The sequence below is a fragment of the Bubalus kerabau genome, chromosome 6 (assembly GCF_029407905.1).
Source record: "Bubalus kerabau isolate K-KA32 ecotype Philippines breed swamp buffalo chromosome 6, PCC_UOA_SB_1v2, whole genome shotgun sequence".
Lineage (NCBI taxonomy): Eukaryota > Metazoa > Chordata > Mammalia > Artiodactyla > Bovidae > Bubalus > Bubalus kerabau.
In genome coordinates, this window is record NC_073629.1 from 98,826,764 (window position 1) to 98,853,638 (window position 26,875).

The 26,875-nt window shown below is 50.8% G+C and overlaps 1 protein-coding gene across 1 annotated transcript in view; it reads left to right on the top strand.

Moving 5' to 3' along the window:
- The first annotated feature begins 3,105 nt into the window (after window positions 1-3,105).
- Window positions 3,106-26,875, top strand: part of LOC129656489 (metalloprotease TIKI2-like) — a 29,065-nt gene continuing 5,295 nt past the window's right edge. Inside the window, exons 1-6 of the mRNA XM_055587122.1 lie at window positions 3,106-3,125; window positions 6,479-6,557; window positions 8,218-8,446; window positions 8,515-8,626; window positions 8,756-8,888; window positions 10,732-11,292. Of these exons, the coding sequence (XP_055443097.1) occupies window positions 3,106-3,125; window positions 6,479-6,557; window positions 8,218-8,446; window positions 8,515-8,626; window positions 8,756-8,888; window positions 10,732-11,292 (1,134 nt within the window). The remainder of the gene's footprint in view (window positions 3,126-6,478; window positions 6,558-8,217; window positions 8,447-8,514; window positions 8,627-8,755; window positions 8,889-10,731; window positions 11,293-26,875) is intronic.

The following is a 26,875-nucleotide window of genomic DNA, read 5'->3' on the forward strand; positions in this document are numbered from 1 at the left end:
GCTGGTCCCTCTGCTGGGAATGCTCTTCCTTCAGCTCCTCTCACAGCAGACTCCTCAGCATCCACCAGTCACACTCTCTCCCACTGGTCTGGGTTACTCCTTTCTTGTTTTTCTTCATGACCTAGAAAGTAAGGCCACTGTGGGTAGATCTCTGCCCATCTTGTTCACCAACGCCTTAGCATTGATTCGACTCTCAACACATATGTGTCGCATTAACGAATGACCAAATCCTCTTTCCCTCTTTATAGAAGTCGTCATCCTTGCCAAGGTCCAGATGCTGGAGCCGGTACATGAATTTTGTTCAGCTTGTGTCAGCCTCTGGGGTCACCCTGCCATGGTTCAAATCTGGCTCTGCCATGGACTGGCTGGGGGATTTTGATCAAGTTTGGGGCTCCAATTTCCTAATCTGTATTGCTGTGCTTAGTCGCTCAGTCGTGTGGGACTCTTTGCAACCCCATGGACACCTTGGTAGCCGGCCAGGTACCTCTGTCCATGAGGAATTCTCCAGGCAAGAATACTTGAGTGGTTCCCATGCCCTCCTCCAGGGGATCTTCCCAACCCAGGGATCAAACCTAGATCTCTTGCATTGCAGGTGGATTCTTTACTGTCTGAGCCACCAGGAAAGCCCAAGAATACTGGAGTGGGAAGCCTATCCCTTCTCCAGGGGATCTTCCCGACCCAGGAATCAAACCGGAGTCTCTTGCATTATAGGCGGATTCTTTACAAGCTGAGTAACCAGGGAAGCCCTAGGTATCTAGAATAATCAAATTCAGAGAGACAAATTAGAATGACAGCTGACAAAGGCTGGAGAGAGGGAAGATTGGAGTTGTCGTTTAATGGATACAGAGTTTCTGTTTTGCCAAGAGGAAGAGAGTTCCGGAGACTGGTTGCATAACACTATGAATATACAGTTGACCACCAAACAATGAGGATTTGAACTGCTCAGATCCACCTATATGCAGGACTTTTTCCGTAGCAAATACTGCAATACCACATGATCTGAGGTTGGCGGGATCCTTGAATGTGGAGCCATGGATAAAGGACCGATATTATACTCAGATTTTTAACTGCATAGAGGGGTGGCACCCCTAACCTCTACATTGTTTAAGGGTCATCTGTACTTACTGCTATAGAACCATGTACTAAAAGATGGTAAATTTTATGTTATATGTATTTAAGCACAATAAAAAAATGCAATCGTGATCAAATCAGAAATATACACTCAGGAGCTAATGTCTGAGTTACACTGATCGAATCATCAGGGTTCAGACAATCAGCATTTCCTCAAACTGTTGTGATTCAGCCTTTGCCAGGAATTATTAATTGAAATATTTAGATATCATTTTTTGTTGTTGTTTTTTAGTTGCATAGTAGTGTCCAGCTCTTTGTAACCCCCTACGGACTATAGCCCATCAGGCTCCTCTATCCATGGGATTTCCCAGGCAAGAATATTGGTGTGGGTTGCCATTTCCTTCTGCAGGGGATATTCCTGACTCAGGGATTGACAGTTGGGTTCTTAACCACTGAGCCACCTGGGAAGACCATCCTGTGCGTTGTAGGATGTTTAACAGCACCCCAGGCTCTGCCTACTAGATGCCAGTGGCACCTTCCCAATTATGAAAACCAAAAATATCTTCAGATATTGCCAAACGTTCCTCTAGGGGCAAGAAGGGTCAAACCATTTGCCATAAGGCATATACTTTTACACCTATTGACAGATATGAAATTGGAAGTTCGCAGAGTTTAAATAAATTGTCCAAGGTCTTAGTACTGCAACGTGGGCAGCAAGGATTCAAACCCCCATCCTCTTGGTCCAACAGCACATGCTCTTCCTTCCAGCTCACTTCACTAGAGGCTTGAGCCCCCCTTCCCTCACCCCGGTCAGCTCACACACTCACAGATCTGTGCTAATTATACAGCTATGTAAAACGTTATATGTGGTTTGTTATTTTATATCCAGGAACATGGTCCACAGCCTTCATTACATAAAGCAGCTGTGTGTATACTTGGGGTCTAAGTGCTATTTAGTGGTCAGCTCGATGGGGTATTTTGTTTCAAGCATCACATTTCTTTTTTCCCTTTCCATACTTCTACTAATGCCTAAATAGAGGACTAGAGCCTCAGATGTCTTGGGCTAAAGAGAAAGGCAAAAGTTTCCTAAATGACAAATGTCCCACTGTCCTAATGAGATCAGGAGACAGCCCAGGATGTGCCACATGTGGTGTGAATGTGTCCCCCAGTGGCCGTGTGTGTGTGTTCACAAAATGCACCCAGTCTGGCTCAAACACCTTTCACTACCTTCCCACTGGTGTCTTAAAGGAAGTGAGTGGTTCAGCAGAAAGAACCAGGCAGTCTAGAACTTCAAATTATCAGCTGTGTTACTTGAATATGTCATTTGTCCCCTCTGAGACTCAGTTTCCTCGTCTTTAAAGTGGGGGTAAAAATACCTGTCCCACAGTGTTGCTGAGGTCCTTTAGATCAGTGGGCCCCGACTTTTTTGGCACCAGGGACCAGTTTCATGGAAGACAATTTTTCCATGGACCTGGGTCAGAGGGATGGCTTTCAGATGATTCAAGCACACTACATGTATTATGCACTTTACTTCTATTACTATTACTCAGCTCTACCTCAGATGATCAGATCCTGGAGGCTGGGGTCCCCTGCTTTAGATAGAGTCTGACACAGAACTGGTCTACGATAATCCCCAGCTCTTACTCCTCCTTCACTGCAGAGACCTGGTCCATATCACCCCATCCCCACTACAACCCATTCTCAACATCACCCCTCTTCTTCAGCCAGAATGTCCTAGGCCCTGACCCTCCTCTGCCTCTTCGCTTTCATCATTCCCTTTAACTGGGTTGCAAACAAGGCTCTTTCCACCTCTTTAAATCCCATTTTCCTCTATAGCCGAATACAAATCCCATGCCTCCTGGTTTAATGCCCCTGACCTTCCAGTTCTCACTGGCTTTTCCTGAACTTTTTTGATTACTACATGATTCACTTGGCACTGAGATGCATTTTAACTAGTCACCTGAATAATTTTTGTGTTGTTCAACAATTGCAGGTAGCCAGAGGTCAGGACTGTATTCCTTCATGCCTGCAGACATGGGGGCCCATAACTATTTGTGAGTTAACGTAGTCAATGCAGATCATTTTTCTTCCATCACTGATGGCTGCACACACAGGGCTGTGAATGCATCTCTTCAGGAACCTGACATGTTCGCTACCCTCAGTTAGCACAATTTATGGAGAATAACCCAAGACGATCGCATCCTCTGAAGGGCAAGATGAACAGCTTTCCAGGGTCACACATGGCCCTTCCCAGCGCAGTCTTATTTCTGATCATCCTCAATGGTTCTCAAGTTCTAGCTTACAGCATTCCCAGTAAGCCAAACACTTATACCTCCCTGCCTTTGCACACACTGTTCCCACTGTCTGAAATGACCTTCCATTCCTCACACCCCCTGTCCAAATATTGCTCATCCTTAGAGATCAACTGAAACATCACCTTCTCAGCAAGACCTTTGCTGGCCTCCTCTCTCCTAAGCCCGACTTTCTTCTCTCCTAAGGTTGCTGCTCTCCCTCAGCCCCCATCTGTTTCCCAAAGTGCTAATTGTGGGTACCTCTGTCTCCCTCCCTGGGTGGCAAGCTCCCTGAGGACAGAACTCTGGGCTGATTCCTCTGTGTCCTGCTCCCCCACTGGGCCAGATCTAGTAGAATGTTCTGTTTTTAACGAACACCATCTAATCTGGCAAGTCTGCTCCTTGGTTGCACTTCTGTGGTGTGTATTTCCCCACTCCTGTGAGAGAATGGATACCCTTTTGGAATCATCTCAGCCTCTGCCTTTTTTCCTGGTTCTTTCTACCACTCTAGTGTACTAAGCACTACTGATCCCTGCATGGTCTCAGAATCCTCTTCCCATCTTGCCCATCTCCCAAGGACATCATGACCTTCAACCTTCAGATTAACTTCCAACCCACTAAGACTAGGGTAAGGGCACTTTCCTGGTGGTCCAGTGGCTAAGACTCCGTACTCCCTGTGTCTGAGGCCCGGGTTCTTCCCCTAGTCGGGGAACTAGATCCCACATAGTGCACATGCTGCAACTAAGACTTGGTTCACCCAAATAAATAAAAATATTTTTTAAAAGACTGGGGAAGACAGAGCTTGGGGGTGGGTAGAAGTAGGGCACATCTGAGGTAGAGCTGGAGCCAGGAGTCAGGCCACGCCAGGTCCACTGGAAAATACCAGTGTGGCCCATGACCAAGGCTATGGCTGGACGAGAGGGCAGCCCTCTGGCTCAGAGCAAAGCTTCTCCTTTGGTCCAGCCCAGCAGGGGAGCCCCTGACCTCCCTGCCTGAGAGACGCCCTTCGACAGGACGGGGGCTCCTGGATCTGCTCAAGAGGCAGACTTTGTTGGTTTAGTTCTGCTACAAGGCTTCTGTTTCTGCCTCGGCTGTTAAAGCCTTCAGATTCCTGGTACCCACCTGATTGAACAACTCAATTAAAATGCAATCAAAGGCAAGTGGGCCGGATATGACCGGGGAGAGAAGGCAGGCATCTGAGTCCACTGCCTGCCTCCTGAGCCCTGTGCCCCTTCCCATCCTGCCTACAGGTCCCTGGGCAGGCAGTGGCATGGACTTCTGGACTCAAGTGTTGGGCACAGAAGACCTTTAATGGTCTCTGTTCCCTGTGCTGTTCATCTTGATGACCGGGCAACTGAGGTCTAGCCAGGACAGCTCCACCACCTGAAGCCACTCAGGGAGAGGTTAGCAGAAGCCTGTGGAATCTCTAGGACTTTAAGATAGCTCATCTGGGGCTTCTCACCATATACCAGGTGGGGGAAGAAATTGTTTGAAAACACAGAAACCCCTCTTCTTGGGGACCACCCTCTCCTGGGGCCTCAAAGTAGTTTGTTCTTCTTTGGGAGTAACAAGTTTATGGAAATAAAACTCACATACCATACAATTCACCCATTTAAACTATAAAATATACTGGGTTTTTTAGTATAGTCACAGAGTTGTACAACCATCACAACAGTCAATTTTAGAATAGTTTCATTATTTTCCAAAGAAATACAGCTTCCTTTAACCACGGTCCTTCCTCCCCACTGACCCCCATCTCTGCATTCCTCCTTGGCCGAAGCAACCACCAATGGACTCTCTGCCTCTATATATGTGCCTATTCTGGACATTTCATATAGTGGAATCATATTATATATGCCTTTTTGTGACTGGCTTCTTTTATTTAGCATAATCTTTTCAAGATTGAGCCATACTGTAGCATGCATCACCACTTCATTCTTTTTTATGGCCAAATAATATTCCATTGAATGACCCGACCATATTTGGTATAGCCACTCATCAGTTAATGGACATTTGGGTTAGTTCTCCCTTTTAGCTATTTTGAACAGTGCTACTATCAACATTTGTGTACAAGATTTTGTGAGAATGGATGCTTTCAGTTTTCTTGGCTATGTACCTAGGAGTGGAAAAACTTGTTTGTTCTTGCATCTCAGTAATAGTATCAGTAACCATACATACCGGTGAGGATCCTAAAGTGTTATTGTACACACTGACTCAGAAAAACAGTGAGGACAAGAAATGGGGTGAAGCAAGAGAGGCACAGAGAAGTTAATTGTTTTGACCTGGTCACACAGCCATAGTAAAGGACCATGGAGGAGAAAGTTGTAACTGGCTCTCGTGATAATTAGCCAATGAAACATTTATAATTTTAGGGAAAAAGCCCTGGAATGTTTTAAAAACTCATGCACATAGTCATGTGCACCATCACTCTAACTATGTGGGCTCTGTTTAATTTCATCATGTCCTTTGTTACCTACGATTTGCCTTGTGCTCTAGGTCCCTGTGAAGACCATCACATGCACTCTCAGTGGAATTAAATCCTCCTCCCACTCCCCAGGCTTTTCACCTCATCCTCGCCACAGGGAGTGCTGACTTTGCAGGGAGTTTTGGAGCCTTGAGGAGTGGAGGCTCTTTAAAGGACTCTTTTGTCGCAGCTGCAGTTCTCAGAGCTCGGTGTGTGGGAAGCACGGAGCCACGCTGTTCTCTCACACGATCCGGGCCCTTTGGCCTGATCTGCATCTGTCACCAGATGTGTGCATAGCAAAGAGTCGACGCGGCTTTGACACCCAGCAGGTGGAACCAGATGAAACTGCCCACAGACATTATTTCTGACCTTCAGAAATGATGATCTCAGGTGAGTCAACCTGGAAGTCTCTGGCAGCCCCTCCTTACCTTCTCGGTTCCCCACCAAAGATCCAGGTCCTGAGCTCCAGAAACTTTTCAGCCCCTGCAGCCCAGTGATCCTGCTCAGCGTCTAGAGTGGCCATGCTCCAGCTGCTCTCCCTGCTGTCTGAAGCAGTGGGAGGCATGGGAGAGCCAGGAGTCCGGGGCCCTCTCCATTCACTGCCTGTCTATCCGATGATCCGTCTACCTTCAGCTTGACCCCTCCACTCCAGGCCTCCTAAAAGCATATCGGCCCCAGCCACCTTCTACTTCAAGTCTTGCAATGATTCCTCATCGCCTAGTACATACCAAGTACAACACCTGGCCAAAGGACACAACTTAAGTTCTTACCACTGGGTTTTTGCTCCAGCCATGCCTAACTGCTAGCAGTCCCCTGCAGGTACCTGTGCTCTCCCACCTGCTCCTTTACTCAGCTTGGCACCTGCTCCTTTACTCAGCTACCCCTGACTTCTCCTTCAAGACCATTCCCAGGAGTCTTCCCTGAGCCCTGGGGCTGAATGAGAACACTTTTCTCTCTGTTCCCATTTCTCTGTGCTTCTGTCTCTCCTGGCACTTACCGTCCTATTTTAATTACCTATTTGCATGTTTGTCCCTATCTACCCTCCTGCGTAGGCTGAGGGCTCTGACAGCTTCACCTCATTCTTCCTCCAGCCTCTATCCTCAGGCTAGAAAGAGTCAGTGAACTCTTCTTAACATAAGTAAGCAGTGGTGCCCATGACTCAGTTTCCCTCTTGGCTGGAAACCATCCAGAGGCTTGGGTCTTGCCTCTTGGCCTTCTCTAAGTCTCATTTGCCTCTCCAGAACTGAAGGAGGCTGGTTTTAAGGGCTCTTTCAACTTTTAAAGTCTAAGGAACTGGGATATTGATACTCACCCTTGCAGGACCCCTCACCAGGATCCTGTGTGGTACAAAGATATAGATGGATAAAGCTGTTTAAACGGTTTAAGTATGAAGAAATTTTGAGAAAGATCATTTTGTTGTTCGGTTTTAATGCAGCTACTGTCTGCAGAACACCTACTAATCACGTGCCAGCATTGGGACCAGGGGTTTGATACAAAGTTGTAGATACCAGCTTCCGGGGATTTCCTTTGAGTGCTGCCTTCCAGCCAGTCTGGGAGCGCCGACCCACTCCTGTCCCTCTCCTCTCTCGCTGTTCACGGGTCCAGGACTTGTCTGGTCCATGTCCCCACGTTTGCCTCTGCCCCCGCCGGTGGAGTCCAGAGCCGAGAGGATTGAAGTTGGCCCTTCGGATATCGGCCCAGGCGCCCTCTGGTGGCCGCGCGCGGAAGCTGCGGCCCGGAGGGGAGCTGGCGAAGGGAGGAGGGAGGGAGATCGAGGAGGAGGCGCGGGCAGGGGAGGAGAGGAAAAAGTTGCGCTGGGAAGTTTGGAAAGTTGGGAAGTGGCTGCTGCGGGCTTCGCCTCCCTCCGCGCGTGTGTATGAGGTAGCGAGCGAGGGAACAGGAGAGGAGCGTGCGAGCGCCTGCCATGCCCATCAGACCCCGCCTCGCCGCGCCCGGGCGCAGAGCTCGCCCGGACTCCCTGCGGCCCGGCCCGGCCCGGCGCGGCCCCGGCCCCCCGCCCCCCGCGCCGGGTCCTCCCCTCCCCCCGCCCCGGCGGCCCCAGCCCCCCGCCCGGCCCGGCTCCGCGCCGCTCTCCCGCCCTCCTCTCTCCTTCCCTCCCGGCCGCGGAGCAGCATGGCGGAGCCCGGGCAGCGGCCGCGCGGCCGCCCGCCGCCCCTCTGAGCCCCGCTCGGGGGCCACCGGGCGCCCCAGGCCCGACCCCCGCCCCCGCCGCGCCCGCCTCCGCACTTGTCCCACCGCGCGCCCCCTGGAGCACCGCTCACCCCTGGGACCCTTGCGCGCCCTGGGTCCCCAGCATAACCCCGGGTCCTCGCGCGCCCGCCGTCCCGGTACTGCTCCGGGAACACCGCGCACCCCTGGACCGCGACACAGCTCCGGGACCTCCGCGCGTCCCGGGACCCCGGCGCGCTCTCACAGCCCCGGGGCTCGTCCAAGCGGGCGGCGCGCCCCGGTGAAGGGGCCCCGCCCCAGAGGATCCCCCTCTTACCGCAGACGGAGCCCCGCCCCAAAGGGACCCCCGGGTCCGGCAGGGACATACAGCCACGCCCCAAAGGGCTCCCGGCATCCCGCGTCCGGAGCCCCGCGCTGCGGAGGAACCTCTGTGCCCAGCCGGGGGCTGCCTGCCCCGCTGAGGGGGCGCCTCCCAGGACGGTCCCCCGCGCCCCTCAGGCCCGGCAGGATGCACGCCGCCCTGGCAGGGCCGCTGCTCGCCGCCCTCCTGGCCACCGCCCGCGCCCGCCCGCAGCCCCCGGACGGAGGACAGTGCCGGCCGCCCGGATCGGTGAGCGAGCGCCCGCCCGGCCACTCTCCCGGCCGCCCGGCCACTCCAGCCCCGCGGGGACGATGGTTTGGGGGTCCTGCCTTCCGCACCCACTTCGGCCCACCCGCTCCACCTCTGCGCTCCGGGCAGTGCCTCGGGCGCCCTGCCCTGGCTTCTGCCGCCCGAGCTCCTGCCCCGTGCGGGGAACCGAGTTGGGGCGCTCCCTCTCCAGCTCCTTCCCCACCCGCTGACGCTCTCGGGCTCTCCTCGGACTTTCGGTCCTGCTTGGACCTTTCCTCTCTCTGCCCTTTTGGACTCCCGTCTTACTTTGATCCCGTCTTTACCCTCTGGTTCCTCTCTTCCCACTTCTGACACTGTTTCTGCAGTTCCTTGCCTTTCTCTTCTCTGCCCCTTCCTCTCGTTCACACACGCCCAGACTCCTCGCAAGCTCCCCTCTTTCTCTTGACCCCCGCCGGTGACCTCAGGCAAACTTTCTGCATCTCTAGCCCAGACCCCAGCACCCACGCTCCCAAGTGCCCCCAGTTTCACAAAAAGGATGAAGATTCCAGAGGAGAGGAAAAGAAAGTGCCAGGACATGCTGGCCTAATATTTCTTTGGGGATTGAGTAATTACTAGGTTTCCTAATTTTCCTTCCAAACTAAGGAATCCCTTGATTTCCCTCAGTCTTTCTCCCTCAAAGTGTAAATTAGTGCCTTGAAAATAGCCCTGGATTGGAGACCAGGGAGCAGGAAACACTCTGTAGGGTCCTCACTGGCAGCCCAGTTAGTTGACCTTGGGCAAGGTGCACCTCCAGGGACCTGACTTGTATGGAAACAGGGAGCTTGGCGACAGGCAGAGTCCTCAGTGCTAGCCTCTCACCAGGATGCTGAGATTTACATTTGTTGGCTGTTGGTAAAGTAAGGTACTATTCCCTTTTCCCACCCCAACAGATACTTTTCTTTTGTACTAGAATCAAGCAGAAAAATTTTATGAGTTGACGGAAAGCTTGCAGGTGGTGGCTGGCAGTGGACAGTCCAGGGGGTGTTCCAGGGTGGATGGCAGTGGACGGTTCAGAGGATGTTCCTGGGTGGAAAACGACTTTGCCTGAGAGACACGAGAGACCCTTTCTCATGTCCCTTGACCCCTGGACCTAAACTGGATTGGAGAAATGACCCATGTCTTCACGACCCTCCTTCATCTCTACACACACATACACACACACACACACACACACACACACACACACACACACACACACACACATTCCTCTTCAGAGCCTAGGTGACGGCAGACAATTGGACTTGGAGTCCAGGTACACCTTTTAAGGGGAGGAGCCTGGAAAGCCTGTACATTTCTTGGGACTAATTCTGTGGAATCTTTCTGACCCAAACCAGGGCCTGAGACTTTACTTAGCCTGCAGGATTTAAAGCACTTTCTCATCTGTGGTTTCAGCTGGTGAAGCAGAGTAGCTGACACCCCAGACCTGCCCTCCAAAAAGAAAACTGCATCCGCCCTGCTGAATGGGGAAGTAGCTGTTTAAATAGGCTATTTTTAATAGGTGTTCTGCTTTCAAAGTGCTCTTGGCGTGTATCTTCTAATGGTTGGATTTAAAAGTTATATGACTTCCTCCCTTCTTGCCAGAGCAGGACTCTTGGTCCCCCTCTCCCCACCCTCCACATGAAACACCGCTGGTAAAGGTTTGGCTTGGCCAAGATTAAATATTCTCAGGTGGTGTGGCAGTCCTTGGCACTCACAGCTAGAGCCAATCATAACGAGAGCTTCCTTCACTGCCTTCACTCCCTCTGAGCCTGGCACTGCTCTCCGGGCTTATTTACATAGATTGTGTCTTTTCATTCTCCCAACAATCTTTGAGGTGGCTGCTCTCAGCTCCCATTTTACAGATGGGGAAACTGAGTCTGTGGGAAGTGAAAAAGTGTGCTTAAGATCATACAGCCAAGACAGGCCAAAGCCAGGATTTGAATATGGGTCTTAGTTTCCAAAACCCTTGCTCCTTCCCATGGCCCTCGGTCGGTCTCTGTCTTCTATCCCCACCTCCACCTGCCCCCTCTGTTCTAACCTTCTGCTGGCTTCAGCCTGACTGCCTTCCTTCACCTCTCCTTCTGCAGCAGAGGGACCTGAACTCCTTCCTGTGGACTATTCGGCGCAACCCCCCAGCCTATCTGTTTGGCACCATCCATGTCCCCTACACCCGCGTCTGGGACTTCATCCCGGACAACTCCAAGGCAGCCTTCCAGGCCAGCGCCCGCGTCTACTTCGAGCTGGACCTGACCGACCCCTACACGATCTCAGCACTGGCCAGCTGCCAGCTGCTGCCGCATGGGGAGAACCTGCAGGACGTGCTGCCCCGCGAGCTCTACTGGCGTCTGAAGCGCCACCTGGACTACGTGAAACTGATGATGCCATCATGGATGACACCCGCGCAACGGGGCAAGGGGCTCTATGCCGACTACCTATTCAATGCCATCGCGGGCAACTGGGAGCGCAAGAGGCCGGTGTGGGTGATGCTCATGGTGAACTCGCTCACGGAGACCGACGTTCGCTCCCGTGGCGTGCCAGTGCTTGACCTTTACCTAGCCCAGCAGGCTGAGAAGATGAAGAAGAGCACCGGGGCTGTGGAGCGCGTGGAGGAGCAATGCCATCCGCTCAATGGGCTCAACTTCTCCCAGGTAAGCACGGGGCACCTGGGTCCCAGAGCCCAGCCATTCCCATGTGGCTTTCTCCTCTTCTCAGATTGTCTTCCTCCTGCGGCCAGCTCCTGTCCTTGCCTTAAAGGGAGAGGATCTTTCGAGCTGTGGGGCAGCTCTTGGGCTGCCTTTGTGGTGGTATGAGGACAGACTGGTGTGTGCTGGGCTTGGGGGTAAGAGTTCAGGTGTGCTTCTGTCTCAGTGTGCTACCTGGCGGGGATATATACACTCCCCACCTGCTGTGCCTGCCTGAGAAGAAAGAATTTCCCTTGGAGCATCACAGTGATGAGAAACAGAGAGAGTTGCCACTTTGCGTCTGACTTTCCCTGAGGCCCTGGGGTCTCAAGAGCAGGAGGCTGTCCTGAGGCCATTGGGAGGATGCATCTGGGTAGCCGTTGTGTGTGTATGTGTGTGTGTGAGTGTGTGTGTGTGTGTACCTGTACGGAGGACACACAGAGGGAGATATGCTTCCTGGGGTTGGGAGGCAGGAGAGGTGCAGTGGACCTGGTGTCTGGTGGCCCTGGCTTACAGGTTGAGGTTAAGAGCTGCCAAATTTCCTGGGACCTCTACAAAACTCCATGTGCCCCTTGGACCGCCTCCCTAGGCTGAGAGAAAGTCAGCAAGGATAGTTTGGGGGTTCATAATTTCAGAGAGATGTGTTCACTTCAAGGTTGACAGTTCTGATTTCTGAACCTCAGGCATGGGGGCAGGGAGGAGGGCGGAGCTTATCCAGCAAAGTGTTGTTAAAAGCCTTGTCTCCATGGGCAGAGGTCACTCACAACTCACTGGCCCCAAACTCAACTCTGAGGCCCTGGGAACAATGAGTTCACATCTGTGCCTTGAGATGGGCTGTCAATCCCAGAACAGGCACTCCGAGTCAGGGGTTGGTGGCTCCTGCAAGGAGCATGGGCCCATGCCCCAAGTGAGGCGTGGTCCCCAAGACATGCTTTTCCAGGAAGGAGCCAGCCCGGTAAATTGGCTGGACTAGAAGCTCTACTGCTGGAACCAGACCTGCCTGTGCTCCTGAGATGCTGCAAGCTCTTCACCAGGGAAACAGGAGCAGAAACTGATCCCCCTTCAGAGATCTCTGGCTTTTGTTTTTCCAGGGGAAATGCAATATTGTCCCCAGGGAGGTAAGAAGCCAGATTGATTTGCCGGCCAAATGAAAGGCGGGTTTGTCGGTTCTCCTGCTGGCTCTCCCATAATTGTGGAGTCCTTACCCAGAGGGCCCGGTGGCAGGAATATTGGGGCAGTTAGTCACGCCCCGCAGGGTTCTGACTACGCCTGACTCCTTCTCCGCAGGGAAAAATCCTGTGCATTCTCTGGCCCAGCGCTGATTCCTCTGAACGTACCGGCTCGCTCCCTCTGAAGTGACTTTTCCCTTGCCAGCCTCAGGAGCTGATATTATCTGTGTTAGGCTCCCTAGTGCTCACCGCCCATCTCATTTTGGAGACAGGTTTGTGGGAGGCCTCTCTGTTCAGAGGCCTCATGTCTGGCCTCGATGTCTTTTTTTAGGCTGAGAAGGTAGGCGACCCACTGTCCCTCTCAACACCCTCTTTGTACCAACCACAGAGGAATCCGACCAAAGCCCAAGGGAGCGCACAGACCCTCTGGTTAAATGGCCCCTGGCTTTAATCTGTCTCTCTTAAAACAACAAAACTATCTTTCTTCGAGGTCTGGAAACACTGCTGTGCAACCAAAGGATGGCTCTGGTAGGTTGAAAACATTTGCTGGAAAGCATGCGAGGTTATGTTTTAGGAAAAGTTCCTGAGAGCCATTCATCGGCCAGCAAGAAGCCTGCTGACAGTCTCCAAAGCCCATGTTTGAAGATCAAACAGACTCAAATCTCTGGTTTCAAAAATGCACCCACCCCATCACCAGCCTGGGCCCTCTCTTAAAATTGTTCTTGGGTCCAGCTCCCTGAGAGGGCTGCAGGAAGCAAGTCCTGAACAAAAGAAAACAGGACTCCTCTCAGTTTCCTAATCTGCACACCCTTCACCACCTGCCAGAGTGCCTGACCCCGCCAATTTGTCCTGTTATCATTTTGGAGCAAGGTGATGAAATCTCTCCTCCATACTCATGGGCAGACATGGGCTAACTGGGAAGGGAGCAATTCCAGAACCTGGGCAGATGGAGTTGTTAGGGATCCCCAACCCCAAAGTCAGAAATGCAACAACAGCCTTCTCAGTAAAATTGTATGCACGCGTGCACAGTTTGATATGAACATCTGTGATGCATTATTGTACTGAAATATCTGTTAAGTGCATCAGATTTTTATTTTTTCTTTCCTCCCAGCATTACTGTTATTGCAAAATATTTGGGGAGGGGGGAGCAATGAGAGAAGATGGTGAGGGAAAAAAAAAGCTTGAAAAGAGAGTGCGTTTTGTTAAGATCTGGGATTTTAGTTTTGATTTTAGTATTTCTCAAAAGTCTTATATTTTCTTCTAGTCAGAATATACCACATTTTCCCTAGCTAAATGGAGAAAGAAAGCTATACCGGCTAAAGGTAGGACTTATGTAAAAGTTTCTTCCATCTTTGCACAGCATGAAAGATCAAGCTTCGTGGCCCTGGTCTCTAATTTTAATATGAACTGAGCGCACTGAACCCAGTATCACCGTGTGTTTGCTATGTGACCTTGAGCAAGTCACTTCCCCTCTCTGGCCCTTGTTTTTCCCATCTGTGAAATGAGACACCAGGATTAGATCATCATTCAAGCCACTCAACCCTGACATTCCATGGGACGATTATAATCAACTCCATGTGCCAGGCATCCCGCAGAAGGCTCTGCACGCTTTTTCATCTTTCGGAGTCTCACAACCCTATGACTTTCTTAGGTGGGCACTCCAAAAGCCTGGATGACTTGGCCAAGGCCACATGGCTAATAAGGAACAGAGCCAGTCTGCCTGACTTAAGGGAAGGATGCAAAATCCCCGTGCTGCCCTAGGTTGAGTCCCTGGACGTCCTGCCTCTAGGTGGTTTGTGTCTTGCAGTTCTTCCTTCAGTACTTTCTTTTGTACCCTTCTTTCCTTTAGGGTAAGGCAATGGTACCCCACTCCAGTACCCTTGCTTGGAAAATCCCATGGACGGAGGAGCCTGTTAGGCTGCAATCCATGGGGTCGCTAAGAGTCGGACCCGACTGAGCGACTTCACTTTCACTTTTCACTTTCATGCATTGGAGAAGGAAATGGCAACCCACTCCAGTGTTCTTGCCTGGAGAATCCCAGGGACGGGGGAGCCTGGTGGGCTGCCGTCTATGGGGTCGCACAGAGTCGGACACGACTGAAGTGACTTAGCATATTAGCATAGCAAAGGGCTTAACAGTTTACTTCTTGGAGAATGTATCCTTGTAGAGAAATTATTTCCTTTGGCTCTGTGGCTGGAGCAGGGATGGTAAAGGCAGGTCCTCTAAGGATTTCTCTGATGTTTTTATAGGCAGCTCAGGATAGTGGGCTGAGGGATGGGAGTCTAGCTTCTAGGTTTTCCCAGTTCTGGCTCCAAAGCCAATGACTCGTGTATAACTCTGGCGTTCATGTTTATCTATTGAATGAAGCAGTAGTGCCTAGCCTTTTTTTTTTTTTTTTTTTTTTTTTACAACTGAGCTGGTTTTGTGAGGATGTGAACCCACATGACCTGTGGGGGGTGGTCAGGAGGGTAAGAGGACTACCTAGCCGTAGGGCCTGTGCTTGGAAAAGAGTCTGGGAGGCTTCAGGACAAGGAAAGAAGGCTGCGTGGGAAGCATCACCTTCACCTGTTGGCACCTTCTTCCAGCAGCCATGTCCACTGCCTGTGCTTTGCTGAACAAAGTAAAGCTGGAGTAACAGGAGGTGGTAGCTCCTGCGCTCAGGGGCCTGGGGACGCCTGAGTCTCGAGTCTAGATCTTGTGACAATCTTGAGACCTGCCCATTTCAATCAGCTCTGCTGGCTGCCTCTGGGGATTGGTACCAGCTGCCCCGAACGCAGCGGACTGATTAGGGGACCTCCTTCTCCCTCTAGCGGGCCTCAGTGGCCCCCACTCAGTACGGTGGAGGCGCTGGATGAGGAGCCCTCTAAGTTATGTGGTTCTCCGAGGCAAGATGAAAATACAAGGACGCTGCCATTCTGACCTTGGCTGTGATTTAACTCACACGCCAACGCTGTTCATCCAGTGTGTGTGGCTTGGGCGTGGCTGCCAAGGGTGTCCAAGATGTTTGTAAACTTCTACAGCCTCCTCTCAAAGGAGTTAGAAAGCCCAAAGTCATCATTTATTGAGCTGTGTCTCCATACAGGGCACTCTATTAGACCTCGTAATTACATCATCTCTAATCCTCCCAGAGATGTGACAAGGCCTGTCATTGTATCTCTTTTACAGACAATAAATTAAGGCTTAATAGGTTAAGTCATTCGGTTGTGATTATACAGCCAGGTCAGGCAGACTCAGGATTCAAGCGTGAGTGTGTCTGATGCCAGAGTATGTTTTTCAAGATTCCGAGAGCTGACGTAATTTTGTTTTTAACAGTCAGATGGCATGATCTGGTGATGTGTGTGTGTGTGTGTGTGTATTGTAGTGCAGGGAGATCATCGTATCTTGCTAAAAAATAAAAAATATTTTAAAAATGTATTGAAAGAGATCATTGAAAAGTGCTGAAACTGGTTTTCTCCCTGGCTCAGAAATTGGATCTGATTCTAAAATAGGAGTTCTTGCCTGGAGCCTGGAAGGCTACAGTTCATGGGATCGCAAGGGTTGGACACAATTTAGCGCACTATCTTTCTTTCTTCTGAAGGCTTGCCCGGCTTTCCAAGGGACCAAGGTGAAGACAGCACCCCTAACACAGGCTCGGCAGCACAACTGAATAAAGGGTCTCCTTGGTTATAGTCATAGGCCCTAGATCTATTAATACATCTGAGGGAACAGCACATATTATAGGGTGCTTAATTAGGATTTAGAGAGAGAATGAATGGTCAGAAACAATGATATGACCATCCCTGCTTCCCTTCCTTCGTCCAGCACTATGGAATGAATGAATGAAGAAAGATGGCACAAGCCACAGTGAAGAGCTCCCTCCTTGAACTTTAATAGTTCCTCACCATCCTACAAGGACACAAAATGTGGAAATAATAAAGCAGGCAGTGGAGTACAAAACAGGCTCTAGGCCTACCCTGTTTCTACCTTGGCCATGACTTTCGGCTTGTCCTGTCCCTCTTTGGGCCTGGATTGCCCGCTCTGTCTTGCAGTTTCCAGGATCCGGCCAGTTCTGACTTCCGTGTGTTCTTCTGCAGTCCTGGTACTTTGGAGGGGCTGGGCTACCCTGAGATTTCCAGGCTGAGTTCTCCGCGGTTAGAAGGGGCTGGCCAGCTTGTGTATGGCGGGCTGCTGCCTATACCTAATCTACTCGTCCTGAAGCTTGCTGGTTCCAGTGGGTGACCTGCTGCTTCTTGCTTCCAGCCTGTCAAGAGGATGGAGCCCCAGCCCGTCGTGGAGCAGTCTGGTGTACAGCTGCCCAGCCTTGCAGCCTGCCCTTCCCCAGGACTCCCCCCTCACTGGCTCCCCCATTCATTCAGCCAGAGCATCTTAGTGTCAGCCAGGATAGTACGGGGAGCAGACACTGGGGAGCAGCCTGGATTTTTCCCCTGGGGAGTTTACTGCCAAGCCAGGGGCGTTATCAGTGCTTTCTTCTTAACAGCCGTGGAAACCGAGGCATGAAGAGCCTGTGTGTTAGTCTCCCCTGTGTCCTGCCTGCACATCACCTTTCTCTTGCTCTCATACATTCCCATCTCATGGAACCCACCTCTCACTTCCCGTCCTCCAAGAATGGCTGCTCCTACCCCCCGCCCCGACCTGCTGGGCCTCCATGGCAGCTGTTGCTATGGCACTGACCTTTGGCCTCTCACGTCCACAGCACTCATCCCTATTTGTGGCTTCCTATCAGATCCGTCTGCCCTCCCCAGATCGAAAGGGTAAGATACCTCTCTTAAGACCAGCTGGGCACCCCTAAGGACCTGCAACCATGCTGAGCCATCTTCTCCCCAGTGTCACCCACAGAGTGAGAGCCTCGGGGTCAGTGTTGGCTCCAAGCACAGGCTGGCCTAGTCCACACCTGTAACTCCAGATCCTGGCCTGGGAGCAGGCTGCTTCTGCAGCCTGCAGCACCCGCTGTGGCTCCCATCCCAGCCCTGTGGTCAGGAGCTGTTCAGCAAATATCTGTCACATGGTGTGGAAGTCACCTGGAGGACCCCCAAGGCCCGACCCCTAGACATGGGTACTCTCAACTTCTTTGTGTGCCCAGAGAGCTGCCTGCAAAAAGCCCCTGCCAGCACAGCAGGCTCCGTCCTTTTTTCTTTTTCCCCTGACTTGGTTAATTTCAGACTTTAACATTTAATGTTATTAAGCTCAGAAGCAGACTCACAGGATGGCTCTCGTCCTTCCATCAAAGGAGAATGAGGCCATAAAGCTGGAGGTGTGACCAAGATGTCATGAAATATTCTTGTCTCTGAATCAGAAGTTCACAGCATGAAGTCTTCCTGATTTACAGAATCTCTGAGCTGGGACTTGGAGACTCAGGGAATCTAAGAATGGTGAAATCTTAGAACATTAGCCTCAGAGGCATTTTTGGACTCGAAGAATCTTCACATCGTGAAATCCTAGCCCCTTAGCTTTGAAGACTTTTCAGCTCATACACACAGACTTCTAACATCTTAAAGTTGGAAGGGACCAGTTCTCAAGAATTCCAAGAAGTCCCATCCTCAAACACAGTGATCTCCTCCCCACAACTCAGCCTCTCGCCCTCCCCAGGCCAAAGAAAAGCCTGACTTTGTGACGGAGATAAAAATGGGAGCGTGCCTTTGTTAATAGTTCCCATTTGGACATCTCTCAAAGCCAGGAAGAGGTCGCCTGGTAATGCAGCTTTCCGAGGGAGGAAGCTGAAGAATAGGACGAGCCTGCAGCCAGCCAGCCAGGCGGCCGTGTTTCTTTCCCCCTTGAGTTTGCTTCTAAATATTATCCACTTCACTCCCTTTTATCTCCCATCACTGGCTCTCTGTCCGCCCACTTAATCCACAGGCAGCCGGTGGCCCAGCCTTCAGCTCTGCTCAGCGGCTGCCAAGCTGTCTGGCCTAGCAGCTCCTCCAGGATCCGCAGGCTTTTAAATCTGCGCAGAATATCCTCTGGAACACAGAACGTTGCCCCAAGCTTGGAAATGCTGTTGCATGTGCTGGGCCCCCTCCCTCTGCAGGAATTTCCTTCTTTTCTCTTCTACTCCTGAATCCTCTGAGATCTCTAAGGTTCAGCTCCATGCTGTACCTCCTCCAGGAAGTCTTCCCAGAATGCTTCTAAATCTCATCTGCTTGGGAGGACTTGGTGCAAGCCTTTCTTTGATGACGCAGCCACATCTATTCTTTCTTTTGTGAAATGTGTGATGGCATTTTATGCTATTCTTTCACCGCTTAGATATTTTACATTCTATTGTAATTATTACTGTGGCTGTCTTTTCTTCCCTAATCAACCCAGCTTCAAAACCTAGCTCAAAATATGCTCAAAGTTGATTACAAAATGAGACTGGATGTTTTCCAGTTCTGAAGTTGGGGTCCTGTGTTGTATCCTGTGGTTGAGGTGTTGGCAGCTCTGGATGCTAACAGGATGCTGCGTCTTGGCCTCTAGATTCATAGAAAGCCTCAGACTGCCCACCTGAGACATGGAAGCAGTTCAGTGCTATCGCTAGTCCATTGGTGAGGACTCCATGACACCACAGGTCACTGTTGAATTTCTCTATCTCTCCATCCTGGAATGCTTTGGTGTCTTCTCTTCCTTGTCTGTTCCTTGCAAACAAAGGCCTCTTTTTTTTCCTTTCTCTACTCAGAGTTCATGTGAGCTTCTCCAGGGTCACTTAAAAATGTTTTATTTCACCCATACTTGCTGCTGTGCTTGGTCTCCCGTGCTGCCGACCTGTTCTAGGCCTCTCTCCTTTCCTCTCTCTCACACAGTCCCTGATCAGGCCTCCATGCCTTTGCTTATGCTGTTCCTCTACCTGAGAGCCCTTGCTGGTTTTTATGGTCTGGCTTTAAAGGTCCCTGAGGGCAGTCATTTGAAAAGCCTGGACCCTTCAAGCAAATGATTTCTTCTAGCCAGACTTTCATCCGAGAAGATGAAAGTCACCAGATTGGACTGTCACCTCTTGGCTGATACTGCCTGATCATAACTCAAGCAGTCTGAGTTTAGGTGCAATGATGTGATTGGCTTTCAGCGTTGTAAGTTTTTTTTTTCCCTTTTCGTTTCTGATTTTTTTTTTTTTTTTTTGAGGCTTACTTGATGACATGGCAACCCACTCCAGTATATCTTGCCTGGAAAATCCCATGGATGGAGGAGCGTGGTAGGCTACACTCCATGGGGTCGCAGAGTCAGACACAACTGAGCGACTTCAGTTTCAGTTTGACGACATTTATATTAGAGATTGAGAAAGAGTTACTGCTCTGGTGATGGGCACCTGTCCCATCATGAGGACCCCACCCTCATGACCTCTTCTAAACCTAATTCCCTTGTAAAGTCTCCATCTTCAAATACTATCATAGTGGAGGTTAGGGCTTTAGCATATGGATGGAGTAGCACAAATCTGCAGTCCCTAATAGCGAGTGAGTTGTACCAGGGCCACTCTGCATGCTTGACTACCCTTGAAAAGAGCCAGAAGGTCATCAGACTTGGCCCACACAAGTCATGGCCCTGGAGCTGCCTCTGGTGGTGGCCTAGGTCCTATCCAGTCTCTTCAGTGGCCCCTGCTGCTGGCCTGTGTTCCCCCCTTGACTAGACAAGGTGACTTCTCTGGGCGGGGTGGGGACCTGCAGGTTTTTTTCAGATCAGTCCCTAACCACCGTCCACCTCCCCTGTGCATGCCAAGTCACTTCAGTCATGTCTGACTCTTTGGGACCCGATGGACTCTAGCCCACCAGGCTCCCCTGTCTGCGGGAATTCTCCAAGCAAGAATACTGGAGTGGGTTGCCATGCCCTTTATAGGGCATGTCCATATATACATATATATATGTGTGTGTGTGTGTGTATATATATATATATATGTATATATATATATATATATATATATTCCTGTCCCAATATATATATATTCCTTTTCTCCCCATCAGGTCAGGAAGAGCAGGGGAAAGCACTCAATTTTACCTCTCCATGGCTCTTACCTTGTGAGCCTGTTTCTTTGCATAAAGCTTCCTCTCTAGCTTCCTCATTCCGCAGAACATCCTGGGCCTGACTTAACCTTCAGAACCAAGAATTAGTCGGTATTCACCCAGCATAGCACAGACTCAGCTCAGAAGCCCCCCTAGGATGCCTCCAGGCAGGGCCCAGGACAGGCCAGTGCTCTTTCAGGCAGGGCCCAGAACCATTGCACTCATCAGGAATATAGGTCACCTAAGGCTAGTTACCTAACCTTCTTGGGTCTTAGTTTCCTATCTCTCAGTTTCATCTGATTGCTATGAGGATTGACTGATTATGAAGTACCAGACACCCATGGTTATTGCATCTTTAAATTGGCATCATCATATAATTTTTCCAGAAATGTTTTTTAGTTCCCACTGTGTGCCAGATACTGGGATTTGTGCTGAGATACAAAAGTGAGCAAGAAGGACGAGGCTGTTCCATGGTGATGCCTTCCAGGGTGGGGAAGGGAGGGAGCAGAAGCACCTTACGCTGTGGGGGACGGTGGAGGGGGGAGGAGTAGGCAGAGGGGGGTTGGTCTTGGCAGGTAACGTGATGTGCTCTGGGAGCCGGCTTCCCATTCCTGTCCACCTCCAGTCAGGGTCAGAGTGCAGTCGGCTTTGCCCAGACGAGAAGATGCACTTTTCCTAGAAGCGCTGCACACGGCCCCGCCTGCCCCTCGGTCAGCCCCAGCAACTGTACAGGAGACAGGCAAGCTGCGCCCACGTCCCCTGGCCAGCCCTGCCCTGGGAAGCCAAAGTGCACAGATAAAAGGCCGGCCCTTTTCCAGTTCCTCTTCTGTTTAAAGGACTTACCTGCTTCCTCCCTGTTATGGTTCTGTAAAGTTTCCTAACCAGTTTTACCTCCTGGCGACTTAGTGTGCCTTCTAGGCAGTTTGTAATTTAAGCCTCCAGCCCCATTTGAAACTGCTTTTGAGAAAAGAAGATGTGGGCAGAGAAAGCCTTTCAGATACCTCCCTGTCTCATCTTTTTGCCCTAGTTCTCACGGTTTCCTTTCCTTGAACTAATCTGCTTTGAGTTTGAGGAGAGACAAAAGCCTAATTGGCAATGATAATTCCAACCATTTGCATCGAGGTTTGCAGTTTCCACAGTCTTTCACATGCAATAACTCTAGGTCGAAATTCCTCCCGACCCCCCAGACAAACACCTTGAAGGGGGCTGGACCAGTTTCCTGTCCCTACCCCTCCATCTCCCCTATTCTGACTCTCATGGGCCCCCCAGGAGAACTCATTGGGTGGCTATAAATTCTTCAGGATTATGGGATATTTTTGAGCTCCAGACCCTCTGCTGGGGATGAGATGCAGTCTGAATATATAGGCCATGGATGGGTGAACTGAGTAACTTTGGGACCTCAGTGGCCATGATTGGTACGGTCACTGTGTTTGAGCTTGATTGTTTGGTTGACCCAGCACTATATAGCCCCTATGCCAAGGCCTTCTGGTGGTCTTGCGGGTGACTTTTCTATTATTCTGCTTCCATCAGTGTAGTTTTATGGAGAGGGTGATGATAAAGGGATGCAGGATTTTTGATGGAGAACTTGCAGTTTCAACAGGACCAGGGCCCATGGAGATAGGAGTGGGAGAGGCCTTGCCTGGGGGAAAGAAACTGTTAGGCAGAAGTGCCAGATGGGAAATGCAGAAGGTTTGCAAGGAAGGTCTTTCTACCCCTCCTTCCAATGACTGTACTCTCTCCTTTTCCTCTCCAGCTCCCAAGACAGCCATTGTTATTTAGTGAGTATTATGTGCTAGACCTTGGGTTTATTACAGTAAATTTCTAAAATACTCCTGAAAGGTTAGTATCATTTCCCCCATTTTAGGAGCTGAGACTAAGCACTTTGTGCAGAATGATGGAGCCAGGATTTAGATCTTTTGATACTTTAAGAAAGGGACTGGACTGAGCTGGAGTTAGAATTCCAGCTCCACCAACTCAGACTGGATAACTGAGGGCCTGTTTCCATATCTGAAAAGTTGGGGCTCATAATAGCATCCACCTCCTAGTGTGTTGAGGAGTGAATGAGGTAATGCATATCCACCACAGAGCTGACCGCCTGGCACACACTCAGAGGTAATGGATGTTAATTGTGGTGGTTTAAGTCACGGTCAGTTTAATTATTGTTACTGGCCCATTTTCACACTGTGTCTGGAGGTGAAGCCCATCCCATAGAGAAGGTGGTTCTCAATTCTTGAGTCTCCTCTATACTGAGCATCATCCAGAGCAGGGTGAGGGGTTGGTCTGATTGGGACCGTGCAACCTGATCACCCAGAGCGTGGTTATTTTTTTCTGACCATCTAGCCATACTTGTTCTAGTTCAGCTTGCCTACGATTTCCCACCACTCCCTGGGGTGTGGACATGTCAAAAAGGAAAAAAAGTTTAGGCTGAATACTGCTACGGGCCCAGCTCTGCCACTGGTTGCACGCCTCATGCATGACTTGAGGCCATTCCCTCTCTGAGGGTCCTTTTTGTCTTTTGCACAGGGGTTGGTATGTTAATAGCAGTGACTCAGAGTGATAGGGAGAACTGGGGTTAAAGCCTGGGCCGGACTTTATTAGCTCTTCAGTGGGCTGTGTGCTTTGTGCTGCTCAGTATGTATTTCTCCCCTTCTCTTTCTCCCAAAGAGAAGTACTCTGTATCTACTCAGTGGCTTGAATGAGTTACTACGGAACTCTTCACCCATCCATTCCTTCCTTCAGTTGTTTACCAAACCCTGCTGGGAACCACACTGTGCCAGGCTTACTTCGAGGTCACAAGTCTGGGGCTGGTGAGAAAGGGAGGGATTGAAGAGACCCCAGAGAGAAGTGCTTCACAGCCGAGTGCCAGGAATGCATCTGAGTCTTATATATGCACTGCCCTGCTGAATCCTCACCACAGTCTCTCAGGGACATAGTATTATTCAACCCCATTTTACAGGTGAGAAAACTGAGGCACCAATATGTGATTTCATTTACCTGAGGTCACACAGTCGGTGAGGGGAGGATCTAGAATTCAGACTAAGAAAATCTGGCTGCAGGGTCTGGGCACTCACACTCTCTGCCTCTATGAAAAGGGACTGAAATCTGACAGTAGGAGGGGTCAGGAGTGGATAGGGGAGGCATAGCTCTTCTTCTGGGACTAGAAGTAAGAAAGATTAGGAGCAGTAGGGAGTTGGTAGACAACTGAAGTTCCCTCCTAAGAAAGAATGCCACATTGGGAAGGAGAGAGGGAGGTGGTCTGTTGGCCAAGACCTAAGGTGAGGAGGGAGGCAGGGGTTGAGAGCAGAAGCTGACCTTGGCAGGTGAAGGAATAGCAGGGCAGACTGAGGGCCCAACAGGAGTGGAGGCTGTGAATTTATAATGGCACAGGCTGGACAACTGGGATCCTTCTTTGTGAAGCTCTCTAGGGCAGAAGCAGGAGGAGGAAGTGTGACAAAGGGCCACCCCCAAAACCCAGCCTCAGGAGCCCGGGCTGGGTAGTGTAACAGTTCCCATCTGCCTGTCGTGGTTGAATGCTGACCCTGAGCCCCCAGCCCCACCTGCAACTGGAGCTTTGCAGGGCCGTGGGAGGCCTTACAGATGCTGTCAGGATGAATGAGACAGCATCCTTGCTGTCCAGGAGTTTTCTTTGCTGGTGAAGATGCTCGTTGTATACAATAGAGACGCCCTCCCCTCCTTATGAGTACCTGGCTGGGCTAGGAACTCATACCTATGTTGCAGGAAGGCGGACCCCTTCCAGGGCCCAAAACTGGGCTCTTGTCTAACACTCGGAAATGAATTGTCCGAGGAGACACATGTGCTGACAAAGCAAGAGATTTTATTGGGAAAGAGCACCCGGGTGGAGAGCAGTAGGGTAAGGGAACCCAGGAGACTGCTCTACCACGTGGCTCGAAGTCTCGGGTTTTATGGTGATGGGATTAGTTTCTGGGTGGTCTTTGGCCAATCATTCTAATTCAGAGTCTTTCCTGGTGGCGCACGCATCGCTCAGCCAAGATGGATGCTGGCGAGAGGGATTCTGGGAAGTGAACAGACATGCGGTGTCTCCTTTAGACCTTTCCCGAACTCTTCCGGTTGGTGGTGGCTTATTAGTTCCGTATTCCTTATCAGGATCTCCTGTCATAAAACAACTCATGCAAATGGTTACTATGGTGCCTGGCCAGGGTGGGTGGTTTCAATCAGTGTGCTTCCCCTAACAACTATGCTCATACTATACTTGGCAGTACAGTGCCACCTTAGATCAGTATAGAAAAACAGGTGTTCCCAGGGTTCAGGAGGAGCACCAGTAGGGGGTTGGGAGCTGATGGTGATATTGATTCAGACTGAGGGACCGTCCTTACTCACTGTCTATCCTCATGGAGAGTGCTTGCTGGTGGAATAAGAGATTCAGGGGACCTCCCAGGAAGGCTCACGGGCCACATGGTGGGGTGCTCTGAAGCCATATTAAGAAACTTAGACTCCATCCCAGGTGCACTAAGGGCACTGTTCCGCACTCCTCTGTTCTGTAATTCACTCTTTCATCATACTGGAGCGCCTCACTCAGGCTTGCTTGGAAATTCCCAAGCCCCTTGGCTTGAGGGAGGAGCTCCCATGTGAAGGTCTTTTCCCTCAATAATTCTAAGTTGATCTCAGTGCTGAGCCAGAGAAGAAGGACTCTCAGCTTCTGGAACAGGAACATGGGTGTGTTGTCTCTTAGAAACGGGACCGAGTGAGACTAGTGTGTAGTTAAAGATCAGCTCTTTGTGAGGAGCCTGAGACCCTGATCACCATTTCTAAAATAGTTACCATGGCATAACATGGCCTTGCATTTTGTATGGCCCATTTGATGGCAGAACTGGGGGGAGGGATTCCAGCTGTTCAGTGTGGAAGTGGGATGAGGCAGGTGGTTCTGGGAGGTTGGGAGATGGGAGGATCTGCAGTTCATAAATGGTCTGTCCATCGTGGGAGCACTGGATCAGGAGTCCAGCAACATGAGCCTGGGCAGGTTCCTCCCTGGCCGAGCCCGCTCCATGGATGTGAGCACTTGGTAGCACACATGGCATCCCGCTGCTGCAAAGCTGCTATCTCTGCTGTCTCTGACCTCACTGGCAAAGGGCATTTGTTAATTTTACTGTCTTTGATGTATTTACATGTCTGTCTCCTCCGTAGACTGAAGTTCTCTGAGGGCAGGACCCTCATCTGATGACCTGAGTTTGCCTGGGGCCTGGCTCCCAGTACACACCCAGGGATCCTGGGGTCAGCTGTAAAATTACCAACTGTACCCTCACATCACTGCCTGAGTATCTGTATGGAAACAGAAAGTCCCCAACTACCCCCACTCTGTTCCCAGATTTCCAGATGTTCAGTTCTAGGAGGTCAAACATCTAGGGAGGCGCCCATGTGTCCCATTGTGGTGCCCAGGTGTTCAGCTTTGGCATCTCTGCCCACTGAGCCCCTTCTCACCTGCGATGCTTTCCCGCTGATGCTTCATTCCCACGGGGGCCCTCAGTGCTTCTCGTGGGATTGGAGGCGTCTTCTCAGCCCTCCCCCTCCCCCCCTTCCTCACGCTTCTGTGTTTTTTCCAGGACACGGATCAGAGCTTCTGTTTGCTGGTCATTCCGTGATCCTCACACAATATAAATGAAAGCTGCTAAAACCGATAAATTCAAACCATGTGTGGGCACCGGGGAAGCACAGGGACGTCAGAGGGCCGCAGTGTGAGGTGGCGTCAGCTCTGACGGCACCCGAGCTGATTTGTATATGAGAAAAGTAAATATCCCAAGTGGTAAACAGCCCTGGGTCTCTCATCATCGCTTTGTTTCAAAGGCATTTAATAGGAACACACGCTCTCTGTCTCTTGTAAACAAAGCAAGCTTCTCTCTGCCTGCTGACCTAAATTCTGCATTTTCATCTTTGGGAAAGCCAGCCAATCGTTCTCGTGGGGAGACCGCAGGCAGTCTGGGCTGTCGGGTTGGGTCGCCTTCTTCCTGGCTTTGGCAGTTGGTCTGGCACTTTCGCTTTGCCAGAGGGCTACCTTTTCAACTCTCCGTGGAGCAAATGGGTTGGGTGGCCATTCTCAGCCTGGTCTTATTGAGGAACACAAAGTCTGGAGATGTAAATCCACTTGCCCAGGATTGCACACCGGGTCTGGCTGAGCCAGGATGCCCCTTCGCCCCTCCCTGAGGGCTCTCCAGCTCTTCATCCTTTCTCATGAATGGTACTTCTGTTCTCCCTCAAGCAGAATCCCAGTGACATCCTCATCAACTCCTCCCTTCTTTCCTCTCCCTTCCTAGAGCCAGGCCTTCCTCTGGGTCCCTGCTGCTTCTCTCTCTCTCTCTCTCTCTCTTTTTTTTTTTTCTTTAAATTCAGGCCATTCTTATGTGCAGGAATGTGCCCCAGTGAAGGAACCAGACAGTCACGGGTTGG